General features: G+C 43.4%; 1 protein-coding gene across 3 annotated transcripts in view; it reads right to left on the bottom strand.

Moving 5' to 3' along the window:
* Positions 1 to 18,104, bottom strand: part of Slco3a1 (solute carrier organic anion transporter family member 3A1) — a 283,145-nt gene that overhangs the window by 11,052 nt on the left and 253,989 nt on the right. For all 3 annotated transcript variants that reach the window (XM_052160589.1, XM_052160597.1, XM_052160605.1), the window contains exons 8-9: positions 16,615 to 16,790; positions 11,149 to 11,213 (exon numbers count right to left, since the gene is read on the bottom strand). In XM_052160589.1, the coding sequence (XP_052016549.1) occupies positions 11,149 to 11,213; positions 16,615 to 16,790 (241 nt within the window). The remainder of the gene's footprint in view (positions 1 to 11,148; positions 11,214 to 16,614; positions 16,791 to 18,104) is intronic.

Below are 18,104 nucleotides of genomic sequence, written 5' to 3'. Positions count from 1 at the left end.
GGAGGTTTCAGCACTTCCCTATTTTAGGAAAGGCCTGGAGGGATTGCTGGGTTCTGTATTAGGCTTGGTACCAAGCAGGTGGTTGAGTGCTGGCTCCTAGGTCTTGATGTCTTGGCCCTTCTCCTAAGTCTGCTGCTTGTTACCCCAGAGAGAAGCCCTGCAAGATGGATTCTATTGGAATCCTCATTAAACTTCTCAAGCATCTTGATTTAATAAATGTTGTAAGCTCAGAATCCCCTACAAGCTGTTCTCTGCTCCTGGTGCAGACTTTGCTCCTGCAAAGTGGAAAAATGCCTGCCTTTTTCCTAGTGGCACTGAGGCTGCTTAGGAGCTCTTGTCCCCCACCCCCACCCCCACCACCACTAGCTGAGCTGGAGCATGCTCTCCCACTCCAATATGGAGGGATTTCCATGGCAACTGATGCACATGTGGATGGATCTGTGGCTAAATGGCACTGATTTGACCCATTCTCGGGCACAGTGGGGCAGCGTAAATCCACTCACCTTTTCTGCTTCTTGTGGCTTTATTTTGTGATTAGATGCCAAATGCTCTTTCTACCTATTGTGACCAATCTTGAGGTCATTAGCCTCAGCCCTAGGAACTATTCACGCAGCGGTGAAGCGCCAGCGTGGATGGGTACCCTGCTCAAAGGACATCCTGTTGAAAAATTCTTCCACGGGAGGGGTGGGGAACGAAGAGTTTGGTGTTCCTTACTCCATGACACATGGATTCCTGGACACAATGGCAAGTCTGGCGAATCAGAATATAATTTTTAGCATATCATAGGACATCTGGAGTATAAATGAGCCATTGGTTAGTATTTGTTCAAGCTCAAACTCATTATGTAACTAACTCCTTCATGATAATCTGAATGAGAATTTTTATTTATGTAATATATATTAATATCCAGTTGTCTTTAAGTAAGGCGTGTGTGCTCTGTTATCTAAAGGTGTCAATTTTATCTTATTTTCAGGTTCCCCTAGTAGACAATGATTTTCCTGACAGAACTAGAAAAAAGCTTCAAGTACTTAGAAAGCTAAGTGTCCATCAAAGTTTTTCATGCTTTACTCAAGATCCTAGAGAACATTGGTTGTAGAGATAACAGTTTTTTTTTTTTTGTGGTTGTTGTTGTTGGTAGTGGTTTTGTTTTTGTTTGTTTTTGTTTTTTTGTTTTTTTTTTTAATTTAAGGAGCCTCCATGTAAGATAGAGTTGGTATCACCTCTGTTTTTGCACGGGGCCTGACCTATTCCATGGGCAGAACTTCTGCTAACACATTTATCTTATAATGGGATGTAAGGTGAGATGTTAGAATAAATGCTAGGCTTAGTACCCAAAGAATAACCTTCATGAGACTTCATTCTGCATAAAGCATCCACTTTCTCTTTTGTCAAAATAAACTCTTCCCTTTTATTGACTTGTAAATCCCTCCCAAAGGTGATAGCTCCAAGCTATCATCAGACTTTAGATTCGGATCTACACAGAGGCAGATCTGAAGTACACCCTTTTGCCTGGAACTCTCCTGAGCAGTCATTGGTCAGATTCCTAGACTCCTGACAAAATTTTCCCACCCAGCCATTCATCTGGATGTATTTATGAATCCATTGAACTAAGTAAAACAACAACACCCCTAAAACAAGCTGTCCATAGAAGACGCTGGTTCACCCAGAGGTTAACTATTGGTAACCAATCAGTTAACCACCCCACATCTCTAGGAGTTAGAGTTCCATCCATCATGACTCCCTCCATAACTCATAACCTCTCTTATTGTACAGAGAAAGAGGTCAGAACACGAACCTCATCATTTACTTTTCTTCCACTTCAAAGTTCATTAATTTAAGAGGATCTTTAGACCTCTTATCTGGGATTTCCAGGGTTACAGAGAACTTTTTATTTACTTCCTGCTAAGCTTGAGGAAGCTCTGTTTTGAAGTGTGAAGACAGAGAAACACCCAGGAAGGAGTTCTGATCTTTGCCAGCTCTAGCGCTCTTCCTCCCCTGGGCTTGGTAATGCATGGAGAACTGGGAGCCTGATTTGTACACAAGCTTCTCCAGTATCTGGCACAATGCCTCTTGGCGGTACTGGCAGACACTTGTCAGAGGGAGCGTTGCCACCTCTCTCTTCAGTCAAGGAACTCATATCTGGAAGTCTCCTCTATGAAGGAGGGAATTTCTCTTGCAGCTCTGCCACTTGGGAATTGTGGGAGTTTGGTCAAATTCCACAACCTCACTGAATCTCAGCCTCTTTATAAAATGGGTTCGTACATATACCTCCTCCATGTGTATGTGCCCGAGCCTGCAATTAAGTGTGAGTGGATATGAAGGACAGGAATCAGCATTCAGTGGCTTCCTCGACCTCTCTCTGTTTTCTTTATTCCTTTTGACACAGATTTTCTCACTGTACCTGAGAAGCGCTGATTGAATGGTATGCCAGTTCTAGAGATCAGCCTGTCTCTGCCTCCCAAGTGCCATCAAGCCTGCCTTTTACACAGGAGCTGGGGATCAAAACTCAGGTTCTCAAGTGCTATAAGGACTAAGCCATCTCCCCAGACTCCAGATCATGTTTTATTGTAGAGTTATTTTTGTTTGCTGTTTATTGAGAAAGTATGATTAGAAAATGCTCATCAAACCAGGTTCTGACCCTATTTTCTAAGGTTTTACCCTAAATCTCTTTGGTTAATGAACATCTCCAAAGGAATAAATGTGCTATAGAGAACATCTCAAGCCAAGAGTTGGTGAGTCAGCTCTGAAGAGCTAGTCTATTGTAGAGCACAATCGGTGACTCTAGAAGGGGGGCCAGGCATCACGTCTCTTCTTGTTTGAGCATCTTCACTCTGCTAGACTCTTGTTCAGGAAGGAATGAGGAGGCAGGCTGATGCGGGAGGAATATTTGTTAGAAACTGGAGTTTCTGGAGATTCCTCTCTTCCTCAGAGTCTGGAAGAGCACCTTCCTTCTCTTTGTGTCTCCTGGACAAAAACTTGTATGTGAAATATGCCTCAATAGGGATCAGCCATGTGCTGGCAGAGTGTATGGCAAGCTCAATGCTATTTGCTATTTCAAAAAATATTAAAAGGATTGAATCTTTTTTATACTATACCTCACATGCATATTTATATATATATACACACAAACATACACACATATGTACATGTGTATATATAAACATATTTAGATACCTGTATGTAATATATATGTATGCACATGCATACATATCTGTGCATATGCATATATATCTGTAAACACACACACACACTTCATGTGAGAGCAAGAAAATGCTATGCTGCTTAAGGAGACAGTCTCTGTTTTCCTGAAATCTATTAACAGGGATTAACCCTCATGGCCCTAAATCTTGGCTATTTTTCTTCACTTCCATGTTGACAAGGCAAAACCTATTCACATTCTTTGGTCTCAACTTAAAAAGTGAGTTGAAAGGCTTTTATAAGAAAAATAAATCCATATTCCTTTACAGGACAAAAAGGAGACTGAAAATAACTGTGTCATTTACATTTAGAGAGATAATGGTTCCTCTTCAGTTTACCTGCCAAGACTTGAATTTACCCTGGACTGTCTATTCAACCTGGAGCAATTACTGTTACAGCCAGCTCCAGCTAGAGGGGAATGTCGAAAGCTGTATTCTCCAGAAAAGATTGATGTATTTCTCTCCTTCAGCCATGCTAAGAAAGAGACTGGGGCTGTTGACATCAGCAGGTGCTTTCCAGGGACACCTGCCAGTCACTTTTCTTAATTCTGAGAAGTCAGGAGCTACTGCCTCTTTACTTCATTTCTAGACCCTTTGTTATAAAGTCTGAAAGCTTCCAGAGCTTACGTAGCCTGCCAAAGGCCAACCGGACAGAAATGGCTGAGAGGAGTGCACACTGAGCTATACCTGGCTGCAGAGGGGCCTGTGGTCAATGTAATATCACCTTAGGCTGGGTGAGAGATGTGGAGTCTGCACTTGCAGAAGTAGGAGAAGCCTCTGGAGGCTGATGTGCAGCTGGTGCCTAACAACTCTTTGTTGATTAAACTGAACAGCACTGAGTGGGAAAGTCCTCCCAGCTTCCAATATTAAATCCTGCTCCCACCCACACGTGGTCCTTGAGTGCACTGTGCTTGTGTTTTCTAATAAGGAATGAGTTAATAGGTTTCACTTGCCTGTATACTGGGTGCAATTCCAGACTATGCTCAGAGCTGGAGCTCAACCAGCCCATAAAGATCTGCCTCAGGTTTCTCACAAATATCTTTCCAGAGTCATTCATGATTCAAAGACTAGACCTAAACCCCAAGGACAGGCTGGCCAGGAATGAACCTGCATATACAGATTGATGCGCAGGAAGGACTCACCCAGTGCTGTTTGGCTTAGCAGGATGGCTCTGGCAAACTAAGCATGTTTGTGGGCAGAGACTCCGTGGTGGAGTCCAGCCTGCTTTTCTTAGTACCTTGGAGGCCCTCTGCTCTGTTGGTCCATTCAGGGCTTCCCACAATTATAGGACTCAAATTTAAATCTCAACTTCATCTCGGTCTGTTTGTTCTTTGCTCAAATCTACTTAGCAGGCTACAGAGACAGGAAGGTGGCTTAGTGGACATCTTCTCCTCTCCATGGTTCTCATTGGTCTCTGCCTTCAAGACTCCTGCTTTAGTCCTGATGAGCATACTCACACTGTAATGTGGTGTGTGTGTGTGTGTGTGTGTGTGTGTGTGTGTGTGATTCATTAGTTGTTCTCAACCTTACTGTTTGAGACAAGGTTTCTCACTGGCTGGCTGGCTAGCAAACACCAGGAATCCTCCTATCTCTGCCTCCCCAGAGTTGGGATTATAGATTTTCACATGGGTTCTGGTCATTCCCAATTCAGGTCCTTATACTTTGTGCAGCAAACACCTTACCAACTGAGTCACGGTTTCCCCAGCTACACCTTGATGCTTTTGATCCTGTTTGATTCACAAAGAGTTGTTAGGCACCAGCTGCATACCAGGCTCTAGAAGCTCCTCCTATTCTCTGCATTTGCAGACTACACATCGCTTACCTGGCCTAAGGTGATGTCACATTAACCACAGACCCCTCTGCATCCTGCCAACCTTACTCCCAGGCCGATCTCCCTTAATCAGACCATTGAATGTGTTTCCATGCTTCCATCTGAGTCCTGCTCTGCTCCACAGTTGAATGGACTCTTTCTCCTTGAAATTCAAGGTGTTCTGCAGTTCTGCTCATAGGAAGCCTGCCTCTTTATATCCTTTGCAGATGCCTTACACAAGAGAGGACCTCAGTACAGGTTTCTTTCTAGGCCTGTGAGTTAATACGCCACCCATGGCAGGGAGTTGGCCTCAGAGACAATTTCCTTTGTGCTTTAGCAAGGCTGGTGATTCAAACCTATGGCTTTACACTTGCAAGTAAGTGTAAAGAACCACTGGAGAACGCCACCAACCTCAGGATTGAGATTTTTGATCAGACCTATGGGTGACCTAAAACCCAGATAGAAAGAGCAGTGATCAGTACATTGGTAATAGGAGGGAAGAGAAGGGATCCGTCACATCAGGAATTCTGCTGAGGGAGCATCCAGCTTCTTCTTAGGTGACAGGCCCTCCTCCAACTCTGTGGCCTCCTTCCCTGTTCCACCTCTGTTACTGTCCTGGATGACATGAACAGGACACATATCACCTCACTCGGGCCTTTAAACAACTTGCTCTCAATGCTGAGGTGATTCACCCTATTTCTCTCTGGTCAGCCATGCCTCAGGGTTTGTCATATCTCAGCACCTCTGAGATCTTAAAATCAGACACAGCAGCTATGGGCACAGCTTCCAAGTTGGTCTCTCACTGTTTCCCACATGCAGCCGGTTCCCGTAGTCCTGTTTCATCAAGCTCTTCTAATTCCGTTATCTCTTTGCCCCTTTCTTTACCTCTTCTTTACCCAGCCCAGGCCCTACCATCTATCAGGTTAGCTTCACTTCGGCTGTTAGCCTCATTCCTTTTTAAACATGGTCTCATATAGCCCAGGCTTCCTAAGCAGACAGGGATGACCTTGAACTTATAATTCTCCTGCCTTGGCCATCTTCTCTCTGAAACCATGCCACCCACTTTTATATGCTGCTGGAAATCAAAGCCAGGGCTTCACCCATGCTAGGGAAGCATTCTGACAATTGAGCTACACCCTTGACCTATCAGCCTCAGTTTCCTTGCTCTGCTTTCCTTGCCCCTCAGCTACCATTGATACCACCAGCTGCGAACCTCACAGGAACTCTGCCCTAGAGTTGCTAGGGAAGTTCTCGGTCCACAGTGGCCAGAGCCACTGATATCCTTGCTCTAAGTTCTTCTCTATTAGTGTCTAAAGTAACTGAGGAAACCAATGTTATCTTAATTTCTGGACCTTGGCGTTTTTCCTCTACCCTATCCATACCCTAGTGTGGTCTTCTATGCTAACCTATTTCTTTCTGCCCCAATGTATCAACATCTGGCCCTTAGAGATCCCTGATGAGTGTGAGAGCCACTAGCCACATGTTGCTACTTAAATTAAAACCAATAGAAGTTAAATAAAACAGTCCATACAAGCTATGTTTCAAGTAGCTCAAAAGCCACATATGATGCCGACACAGACATTTCCTTTACTACCTTAGAACAGCCCAGCCATGGTCCACGTCTCTTTCCACTGACCCCTGAGCTCATCTGCTTATCTCGACCCATATTCCTGCATACTTCAAAGCATTCCTGGATTATCTGAAATTCACAATACAATGTAAATACTGTGCCAAGTAGCTCATACTATTATTACTTAATAAGCAGTTGCATGAACATTCTCAGTATAGACATGCTGGTTTTTATTCTTTTAATGAAAATGAAAAATAAGATGTTTCTCTTTTAATTTGTCTTTTTAAAACTTGGAGTGGTGGACAGCCAACTGAACTTCAACTCAGAGACCAAGCCATGAAGGCCCTTTCCTCATTAATTTTAGCTTCACCATCTGAATGCAAACCCCTCCCTTAACTCTAATTGACTGTACCTTATTCAGTCCCTAGACAGCATCCCTTTCTGAAATATACAGTGGATCTTGCCCCCTCTCTTGGTAAGAGCAGTTTCTACTTGCCTTAAAGATAAAGGTTAAAGCTACCGGTGGGGCAGGAGACCTTTCTCTCCTGTGTCACCTCAATGAAGTCTCTGCGGCATGTAAGCCTTATCCCTGTAAATTCTCCTGTCCAAATCACTTTTTCTTCTTCCTGTATATCTTCATAACACTTAACTATTCTCTGCTCAGGACATCATGCCTGAATCCAAAGGTAAGCTTAGGTGGCCCTTTCCTAAGTCACTGTTACACTAGTGCAGATCACAGATCATGTCACACTCAATTTCAGTGTCCCCATCGTATTCCCATTACCCACATGGGGCACCACGAGGGTTGGCAGTGTCACGGTATCTGATTTATCCATTGGCCTTGCATTAAAAATAATGGCTGTTAATCTTACTGGGTGCTGGAAGAGATGGAATTAGGCCAGATGCCAAGACTTTTCAGCTAAGCCGCTTTTAATTAAAAGATGAGATAGTGTCATATCCTCTCAGCACAGGGTTTTCCAAACTGATTTGTGACCCATAATGGGCAATAGAATCAATATGCTGGGTCATGACCAATTTTGCAGAAAGCATGGGGCAGAATAGAAAAATATCAGAATGTGTTATACATACTAAAGGTATTTTTTCCATGAAGTTTTTGTTTTAGCTATATCTTTGCATATGCATGTGTGTAATGGGCCGTGATGATAAAGTTATCTCTTGCTCTGGCTTATAGTCACAGAAATGGAAAAATCCCTGTTCCTAATGTACCTGCTGCTTTTCCTGAAGCAGACAGACACGTTCTGTATCAGCTTCAGAGTGGTGAGGGATTACCTTAAGTGAATCACGTTTTGATACCTCAGTTGTGGTTTTTATCTCCAATCATCCTTTAACTCTTAGAAACAACTTACTCTTTTACAGTGTTCTGCTATGGAGATTATTATGAAGGACACTCTTTTTGCTTAGGTGGTGCAGACGTCTTGCTATGGCCTGGGAGCTCAGAACACCGGAGGTGCCCAGGAAATGCCAGCTTGTTGTATAACTACCTATGGAATGGTTCCACCTCTTCCCAAAAGAAGGCTTTCTAGCTTGTTGGTACTTCATGTCCATCATTCTACCTGTCCTTGGGTGCTGGACCTCAGGCACCTTCCAAATTTTGTTTGAGATATCCTGATTTGTTCGAGATGTTTGATTAGCCTGAAACTTTCCCACATTGGCTAGATCAGCGATTCCTAACCTTCCCAAATGCTGCAACCCTTTCCTTGTGTTATGATGACCCCAACCAAAAGATTATTTTTGTTGCTACTCCATAAGTGGAATTTTCTACTGTTAGTGAATCGTAATGTAGATATCTGAAATGCAGGAGACCTGATATACCACATCTGTGAAAGCATCATTTGACCCCAAAGATGGTCATAGCCCACAGGTTGAGAACCACTGGGCTAGGTGCTAGCCCAGTGGTTCCATGGATACAAATATCTCTAACTTCTGGGCCACAATTCTTGGGATTACTGGCATGCAAAACAGCACCTAGCTTCTTATGTGGGTTCAGGATATCTGAACACAGATCCTCATTCCTGTAAGGTAAGCACTATACTGACCAAGACATTTCCTATGTCTTAGGTTATAGGTTGTGCCTAGAGTCATTAATATGGATTAGAGATGTAGAGTCCTCTACAGTAACTATAAAGATGAAGGTAAACATCCACTTCCTTTAGAGCCTGGATATGGGGGAACCTACCTTGGTACGGTCTGGAAGCTCAGAGCACTGGAGGTGCTTGGCAAATATCATTTTGCTGTGTAACTATATGAGGAATGGGTCTGCCACTTTCCAACAGGAGGCTCTTTAACTTGTTGGTATTTCATATCTATCTCTCCAGTTGCTTGACCACTGAGGGCAGGGTACATGATAATACACCTATTTACACTTCCCATGATAAAAAGAAAAAAACACAATCTAAATCATTATATCTATGGCAGTAGAAGTTTTCAAGCTATCACAGCTTTCCAGAAACAACCACATGTTGTAATGTGAAGATGGCTTAATATTTTCCATCTGGTGCATCTCCACATCTAGGTATTTCCACTTCCCATGAAGCAGAAATAAGACAAAAATGTCCCTGGGCATCAACACACACAGACCAGCCAGGAGGATTCTGAGACCTGCTCCACAGGGAACCAGGATGATGGCAACGGGAACTGATTGTTCCCACAGACTATGGAGGGAGAAGCTTATGGTGTGTGTTTCCTTTTCAAGAATGTTTTTTTTTCCTACTTTGGGTATTTATCAATTACATAGGAATTAAGAGCATTATAAAAATAATATATACATTATAGATATTCAAAACTTTCAATTTATAAAATACATGGTCTTATTATTTAAAACTATCTGGTACCATTTTGATGGTCATCCTACCAATATTTTTCCATAGGTATACATACTTTATAATCATCTGAAAATGGAGAGTAAACCACCTTTGTTCCCTCTATATGTCCTTTCCAAGTCTACAAATATTCTTCTTTTCAGAACTTTAATGGGCACATGGCTCCTACTAGGATTGCAGACTATCACTGATTTAACTAATTTCCTGATGTTGTGCTGTTGTTTTTGCAAACTTCACATTTCTAGTGCTAGATCTTTGTACCCACTCATGACACATACTCGGAGTGAAAACTTTATCTTTACTGTTAAGGTGCAGGTCACAGTTCCCTCCTTTTCTACCCTCCTTTCCCAGGTAAAGTCTCTCAAATCATTTTCATCTCAGCTTTGGCATGAGGAGAAAAGTGTGACACGGTGGGGCATGAACGTGACATCTGTAGGAAACCCACATTAAATAAATATATTTGAATGATTGGGTGAATAATAAAAGCAATATAAATAATAAGTAATAAAAGGTAATAAAAATAAAATAATTCAAAATAAAAATAATTGAATAACTGTAATGAGTATCTCAGCAGGTACCCCAGAAAGAAAACATATCTCAGGCTGCTCAGGGTTTTCTTAATGGGAAGTTCCTTGTCAGCTTGACACAAGCTAGAGTCATCTGGAAAGAGGGAGCTTTGATTGCAAAATAAATAAATAAATAAATAAATAAATAAATAAATAAATAAAGCCTCATTTAGGTTGCCCTGTAGGCAAGTCTGTGGGACATTTTCTCATTTAGTGATTGATGCGGGTGGGCCCAGTCCACTGTAGGTAGGTGGTGTCACTCCCATGCATGTGGCCTTGCACTGAATAAGAAAACAAAGCAGGCAAGACTATAAACAGTGTTTTTGCATGGCCTCTGCTTCAGCTCCTGCCTTCAGGTCCCGTCTCTGATAGACTGATCCATGTAAGCCAAATGAACCCTTTTCTTCCCCAAGTTGCTTCTGGCCACAGTGTTTATTGCAGCAATAGAAAGCCAACTAGGATCAAATTGCACCAGTAAATTTTCCCTTCCCTTTGGAGCCACTGCAGTTTCTCTGTAGCTAATGAAGATTTAGGCGGCATGAGGACCGGAGTTGGTATAGGTGACAGCAGTGACATCAGAGAGGTCTAGCATGGTGGTGTCTGAACTTGGAATAGAAAAATTCACATTTAAAGTGATGGTGAGTTTAAATTTGTCAGTGGGACAGACCTAGAATCACTTAAGAAAGGAGTCTCAGTGTGGGGAGGTGTGGTTCAAGTTGGTCTACTTGCATGCCTGTGGGGAACTTGACACTATTTGAAGTGGGAAGACCCCACTCATTGAGAGAGGCACTGCTTCATGGGGCTTGAGCCCTTGGCAGTAGACAAATGGGAAGGTGGAGGAGCTGAAGAGAGGCATGTACGGCCTTCTTCTCTCTCTCCTCCAAGATGGTTGTGAACTGCTGCTGCAAGTTCGTGCTGCCTTGACTTCTGGGAATGACAGACTGTACTCTGGAATTGTGAGCAAAATAAGCCCGTCCTCCCTTCGCATTGCTTGAGTCAGAGTGTTTTATCGTTGCAATGGGAAAGGAAAGTAGGGCACTAATAAATAAACACCATAGAAAAGGAAAAGAGGCAAACCCAGGAACTGGGACAGTTTCACAGATCCTCACTCACCTGGTCATGCACATCCAACTCATTATGGAGGGAGTAAAGAGACAATACGTACCCAACAAACGAAGGAGCAGAAAAAGAACTCCCAGCGCATAAGACTTGAGTTCAGGGCTGACTGTCCTACATTAGAAGAGAAGGAGAGGAGAAAAAGATTCTTATCAACTTCATTTTAATTAACAGACTCAGAGTTATTTGTTGCTGTCCATCAGATCCTACCTTGGAAAATTATTAATAGGTTTTCTTCTTTTTCTTGCTAAACGTCTAAAAATTGGCTGCAACTGTGGTGCCAAGATAAGTTTAGGAATTAAGCTTTTTTTTTTTTTTCTCTGTACTAACCTGAGCTGGAAGGACTGGATGTAAATTCTGTCCTGGAGTCTAAACTTAGAGCAGTGTGTTTCAGTTTCCAGGAGGAAGCACCACCCTTGCTGGGGAGGGGGTGTGTATGTGGGAATACCAGCTCAGCAGATTCCTAAGCTGCAGCTGGAACCATGAACACCTTCTTGGACTGTTTGGTAAAACCCATCAGATTTGCACGGATTGGCATTCCAGGTGGGCCAGCTGGGGCACAGGAATGCGCATCAACTTTGAGTACCTTGTAATCTTGAAAGGTTCCTTCTGTTAGCCACGGGACTTTGCTTTGAACTGACTCAATCATCATGACTTGAGTTTGCCATGTATGGTAGGTCCCTAGGAATGATCTTACATGTTCTCCAGAGAGTGATGTTTTTGAAAGTGAGATTAATCATAGAGATGGGTTTGGGAAATTTTAGATAGGTGGGTGCCCACAGCAAATCACACAGTCTTCCCCATAATTCCTCTTACAGTTAGGAGTCATTCAGTCCTGGCCGTCTCCCCTAAAGGCTAAGAACTACTTGCATTGTGATTATCTTTGTGACTCAACCCTAGTTCTGTGTCTAGGACCCAGCCTGTGCTGAGGGAATGCATACGTGGATGGCAAGCTGGGCAGATGTCTCTGCCTTACCAGCCAGGGGACTATATACCCATGGATTCGTGGTCAAGGACTCTGAGGGAAACTGATTGGACAAAATACACATGGGTTTCAAAGTATCACTTATTGTCTGTTGCCTTTGTGGTTCCTTAGGGGACAAAGGGATGCATGTGACTATACTTCTTGTAAGACTTGGGTAGGCATGGACCAGTACCTTATGGTTGAACCTTAAATATGTTGGAGGATTTTAGTGTGGCTGGAAGACTAGAAACCAGACCCACACAAAGCAGTGAGGGTGTATGTATGGTTGTGTATGGAACAAATGTTAAGAACAAAGTTACCAGTAGAATATCTGATATAACAAGTATAAGCCTTTCTATTGACTGGGTGGCTAGAATAAGTGTGTATGTGTGTGTGCTGGGGGGGGGGGCAGGAGTCAATGCCAGGTGTCAGGTGTCTTCCTTAGTCTCATTCTACCTTATTTTTGAGACAGGGTCTTTCACTTGAACCTGAGCACTAAGGACACATCTATCTCTGCCCTTCTAGTATGAAGCTTGTACAGGAGATTGTGCCTGGTTTTACCAGGTTGCTGGGGGTCAAAACTCAGGTCCTCCTACTTGTATGATAGACACTTAACTGACTAAATGATATTCCCAGTCCCAGAATAATATTCTTAGATGATCCCAAGGTCATTTATACATCAGGCTATTATTGGTAGTCATCCCTTGATCCATGACTTGGCTTAAGCCTTGGTGTGCATGCTTTGGGCTTCTTATTATAACAGATCAAAAGTGACAATCAAAAAATTTCATGTATATTATAGACTCATTGTCTTCCCCAAACCCTTCCCTTCAAACCAAATCCCTAATGTGATAGTGGGGTTTTTGAAAAGTGCTTAGATCCCGAGAGAAGGGCCTGCATGAGTGAATTAATGTCCTTAGAGAGAAAGAACCTAAGGGAGGTCCTTTGTCTCTTTACTGCCTTGGGACACAAGGAGAATTTATGTACTGGAAGTGGCCCTCACCAGTTAACCTAGCCTTGATTAACTTCCTAGTCTCCCAATCTGTGAGAAACAAATCCCTACTGGGTATAAACTACATCTATGGTGTTTTGTCATAGTAGTCCTCAAAAGACTATGGAAGAGTAGGCTTTATAATTGTTGCTAGATCCTAAGATTTTCAGGATTTCCCCCTATTCTTGGGGAAATGCACATGTCCTTTAACTATAGAGAGTGTGGTATTGCTGAACGGTCCCCTAGGGAAGCATGATCTGACTTCCACTGAGCAGTAGTATTAGGACTCTGGCTGAGAAAGCCAGGTACCAGTTCTAGGTCATGAGATCTGCATCTCTGAGCAGAACGAACAGTCTTCAGAAGTCACACATTACACAACTCAAGTTCCTTGTGGTGTTCATGCTCTGTGGCTATAGTTTTTGCACTTTCATTTGAAGGTTTAACTTGAAAGACACATAAATAAAGGCAAATCTCCTTATCAAGAAAACATGCTGGTATAATGAGCTAGGCTGTTTATCACTTGGAATGTGATTTCCTTTCAGCTACCGTGCCACTGGGAACAAAGTGAGGAAGGTGCTAAGATCTTGCTTCATATCCTGCAGAGAAACTGGTTCCCAAAAGGACCACACATCTTAGTTATGAAGAAATGGAGGGCTCAGACAGGATCTTATTGAAAGATCTGCAGAAAAGCAGGGGTTTGGGCTTAGCATCATCAACTTACTGGTCATGAGACCTCAAGAAAACTGCATGGCTACTTGGACAGTTTCTTCCTGTGTAAAAGTGGTATATTTACAGTAATTTAAAATAAGAGCTCAGAGTTGTACCTTGGCATCATCCAAATGATCTTTTCCTTTCCTACTTGCTTCCCAGTGTTCTTTATTAATACATTATGTGTGAATGCACCCTTACATGTGCACACATATATGAGCAAGTTTGTGTGTTTAGAGGCCAGAAGATAACTTCAGTGTCATCCTTACAAATGCCATCCACCTCCTTAGAGACAAGGTCTTTCACTTTTCCAGAAGTGCATCAATTAGGTTAGGGTGGCTGGCTAGTGAACCCCAGGGATCCTCCTGTTCCTATTTCCCCTCTGTTGGGGTTACAAGTACGCTTCACCATGCCTGACATTTTTATGCGGGTCCTGGGAATTGAACAGGGGTTCCCAGGCTTGTGAGTGCCCTCCTCGCTTATATCAGTGTTCCTATTGACAACTTCTGGGCAGCATAAGAATGAGCCCACTGATTTGGACCAGGGCAAGGGCCCAATCTTCTGCTGTGGTTCACCTGCATGGGGCATCATAATTTCTGCCTAGGATTTCTCTGATGGCAAGCTGGACCGGAAAAGAGATGGAATGATGCATTATGATCCCCTTTCAATATGAACATGAACAAGTGCTTTAGGTAAAAAGGCATTCATAAACATACATGAGCACAGATCACAGAGACCGTCACTTCTTGACCCATTTAAAGGAGGGAATCCAGTGTGTCCCGAAAAAAAAACTATACGATCTGTTTATCAAGCTGAGGCTTAGAAACAGCTAAAACTTCCACAGCCAAAGTTTACCACCTAGAATCTAGTGTTTCCATCTTTGTGGAAACTCACATGTGAGAAATAAGTGGACCCGTCACAGCTAATGGTGGTGAGGGTCCCTCTTCCTGCTTCCTGGTGCCTTCTGTGTGTGAGTATTATCATATGGTTTCAGGAGAATTTCTAATGAAAAACAAACTGCTCATAAAACAGCCACCATAAACCCATACATGAAACCTGAAGGGTTTTGTTCATATGCATATTATACACAATCGCCTTCCACGTATAGTTTCAAATTCAATGGCTCATTTCATAAACACTTCGCGCATTCCTAAGATTTTTCATTATTCCTTTGAACTGCAGTTCCATAATTTAACTCACTACTTCAATTCAGGTCTTTCTGCTATTATAGTTAACGTTGTAATAAAAAATCTGTCTGTATAAAGATTTTTTTTCCTTGTAGAGAGGTATTTTCTTGAGATAAATGGCCACAAATGGGGGTAGGTTACTGCGGGGGCCTGGGTATTTTTATGGCTCTCGACTCACACTGGCATATTACATTTCTGAGAGGATGTATAGGCTTTTCAATACCACTAGCAGAAACTGATCCAACTTGTTTGACCACAACCTTCCAAAGCGCTGGGTATGATTTTGTCGAACTTCCTAAGAATAAGATGGCCATTTGCTATTGTAGCCTCAATGCCTCTGCACACTCATAAGCCACTGCTAATGACCATCTGGGTAACACAAGTGCTTCCTATAAATCTATTGTCGGGAGTGTTGCCAGTAAAGGACTTGGTAGGGAAAGCTCAAGGAGCAGGAAAGCTTAGTACCTGATGCTACGAAAGGAATCAAGGGGGCTCCAAGCACTCCATTTCCATCCCTAGCCCTTGGCCTTGAACTGTCTTGCTTACGGATGGAGTGAGGTGAGCCTTTTTGTGCAGTGTTCTTTCTTTGGACCCAGACAGACACTAGGATATATATATGTACATATATATGCCAGTGCTCTTAGAGGTGCCTCTTTCAAATCAAGATAGCAATAGCATTGGGAATGATGACGCTTGCGACATGGTCATCTGCCTCCAGGCTAGCTTCCCAGAATCCATGGGCTACAGAATTCTCAGTGTCTCACTGCAATCACTTATTAATACAAAAGCAATCATAACACACATGCCATAGGCCCCTTGGCATGATTAACCTCTGTGTCTCTAGAGTGGTCTGCACACATGACCTGAAGGGTCTAGACCATGGCCGAAGGCACGCAGGACAAGTGCTGCTGTCTATGTAACTGATTCAAAGATATCTGGGAGACCATGTTATGTCCAAGGACATAATGGCTACTTGACAGAAGGACAAGGCTTGGGCATAAGAACTTGGGTCATTTAATACCGTGTGTGTGTGTGTGTGTGTGTGTGAGAGAGAGAGAGAGAGAGAGAGAGAGAGAGAGAGAGGACAACCTTGAATGTTATTCAATTCTGCCTTTAGTTTTAAGACAGAGTGTCTCCCACTGGCCTAAAACTTCCCTGAATAGGCTAGACTAACTATTCTGGAAGCTTCCATGGATCTGCTGGCCTCTATTTCTCATCTCACTACCATAATGATCATAAGCAAGATCTGCTACGTTCAGGTTTGATATGGGTTATAGGGAAGGAGCTCAGCTCCATGCTTGTGAGGCAGGAGCACCAACTGGACTATCTCCCCAGCCTACTATTTTTTATTTTATTTCACCAACAATCCTACTGCAGAGATCAATATAGAATGCTTTTCAAAGTCGCCTCATTGGTTATTCTTGGGAGGTCTATAGAAGGGGCCTTCTACTACTGTCCTATTGTGCTATGAAGTCCCACCTGGCGGAAGCCTTGTGATTGTTTTCTCTTAGCCTACAGCTGCTGTGTTCCTGGCCTCAGCCCCCTCTCACCTTTCTTGCAAGACTCACAGAGGTCCAATGCTCAAGAGTCCTGCCGATGTGTGCCAGGTGGAAAGGCACAGGCCAGGCTGACTCTAGGGGACTTGGGTCTCAGTAGACAGCTTACCTGATGAGGATGATGACAGAAGGTGTTTGGGCCATGGCCCCGATCAAGCTGCACACACACATCACACAGAGGAAGGTTAGGAAGGCCTCTTGGCACCCAGGACTGGGACATTTTCCTGGAACCACGCTGGCATTCTCAGGGGGGACGGTGGTGAGGCACGCACAGCCTGTAAGGTTCTGAAAGGGAAGGTTCAGCCATTTAAACTGGGGGGTGTCTCTGGTTTCCACACCCAAGGCAATCCATCAGCTAGCCCGTCCAACCTATTTATACATTCTGTGGCATTCCATTAATTGGGCCTGAATAAACGAGTTAGCGTTTTTCTAAGGAGGCTGCAAAAAACACATGCAAATAAAGTAAATTTATGGGGAGGAGAGCTGGATTTCCTGTCTCCTGTGTATTTCATTTCCATTCTCAAGAAACCTTCAATAAGCTGCAGTGTAGATAAATGTGCCCCCCCCCAATACAATTAGAGAGGAAATTGTGCTTCCACAATAAGATAAAACATTGCCAAATTAACATCGTAATTACTTGCCAATTTGTCTTCCCTTTATGCAGTTATAATTACACCGAAGTGTATTAAAAGAAGTAAATCAGGTAACCCACATACTGTTGCTGGTTCAGTGTCTGGCATGGCACTCAGAACAAAGGACACACGCTGTCATGCGTGAAGCCACTGTGCCTGGGAGACCCTGATGACAGAAGGAACCCGCAAAGCAGTCCGGTGGCTGAGGAAGCTGAGGGAGCTGAGGGACTCCAGGCAGCTGACAGCAGCTCACTGAGAGCAGAGCGGGAGGCCACCGGCTGGCCGGCGGGCGGGATACATTCATTAATATACTATCAGAGAGGAGAAAGAAAAGCCAGCACGTTCCATCTGATCTTCTGAGAGGCTCTGGATCAGCAGCCTCTGTTCCCAAGCGAGGTTTGCTCTCCTGCTCTCCTGCAAGCTTGCTAGCTTGCTCTAGGAATTTTCTGATCGCAGAAGGAGGAGCAGGGGCTGGAGGAGGCTGTTCAGAGTGCCAAGCCAATTAAGGTTCGATAATAATAGTGCAGAGCCCTTTAATGAATACAAAGCGAAAACAATCATAAATGATTCATTGCTTTCCTTTCCGAGCTGATTGGCTTTCTGAGCGCATGCCTAGCAGGTAAACACTACTTAGGGGTCAGATGAACTGCCTAGAAAGCCTGTGTTTCTTCTTCTCTGCCCTTCTCTCTTCATGCTTGTTCCTCTCTTTCCCCTGCCTCCCCCTCCCTTTCTCTCACCACAGTATTTTTCCAGACACCGGGTATCTTGTCCCATAAGAGATCATTTCAGCGGTGTCCCAAATCCTGGAAGTACCAGGGTTTCCCCACACGGTTGTTTGGAACAGATGGTACCTGCTAGCTGTACATCTTCTAAACAGTGTGCCCAGGGTGTGTACATCTTCTAAACAGTATGTAAATGGTCCTGTTATATATACCTGGGTGTTCATGACAATTTCCAGGTGCTGAGG

Source organism: Apodemus sylvaticus, chromosome 1, assembly GCF_947179515.1.
Source record: "Apodemus sylvaticus chromosome 1, mApoSyl1.1, whole genome shotgun sequence".
In the NCBI taxonomy this organism is placed as follows: domain Eukaryota; kingdom Metazoa; phylum Chordata; class Mammalia; order Rodentia; family Muridae; genus Apodemus; species Apodemus sylvaticus.
The sequence above is the reverse complement of the archived record's forward strand: the minus strand, read 5'-3'. Positions and strand labels throughout refer to the sequence as shown.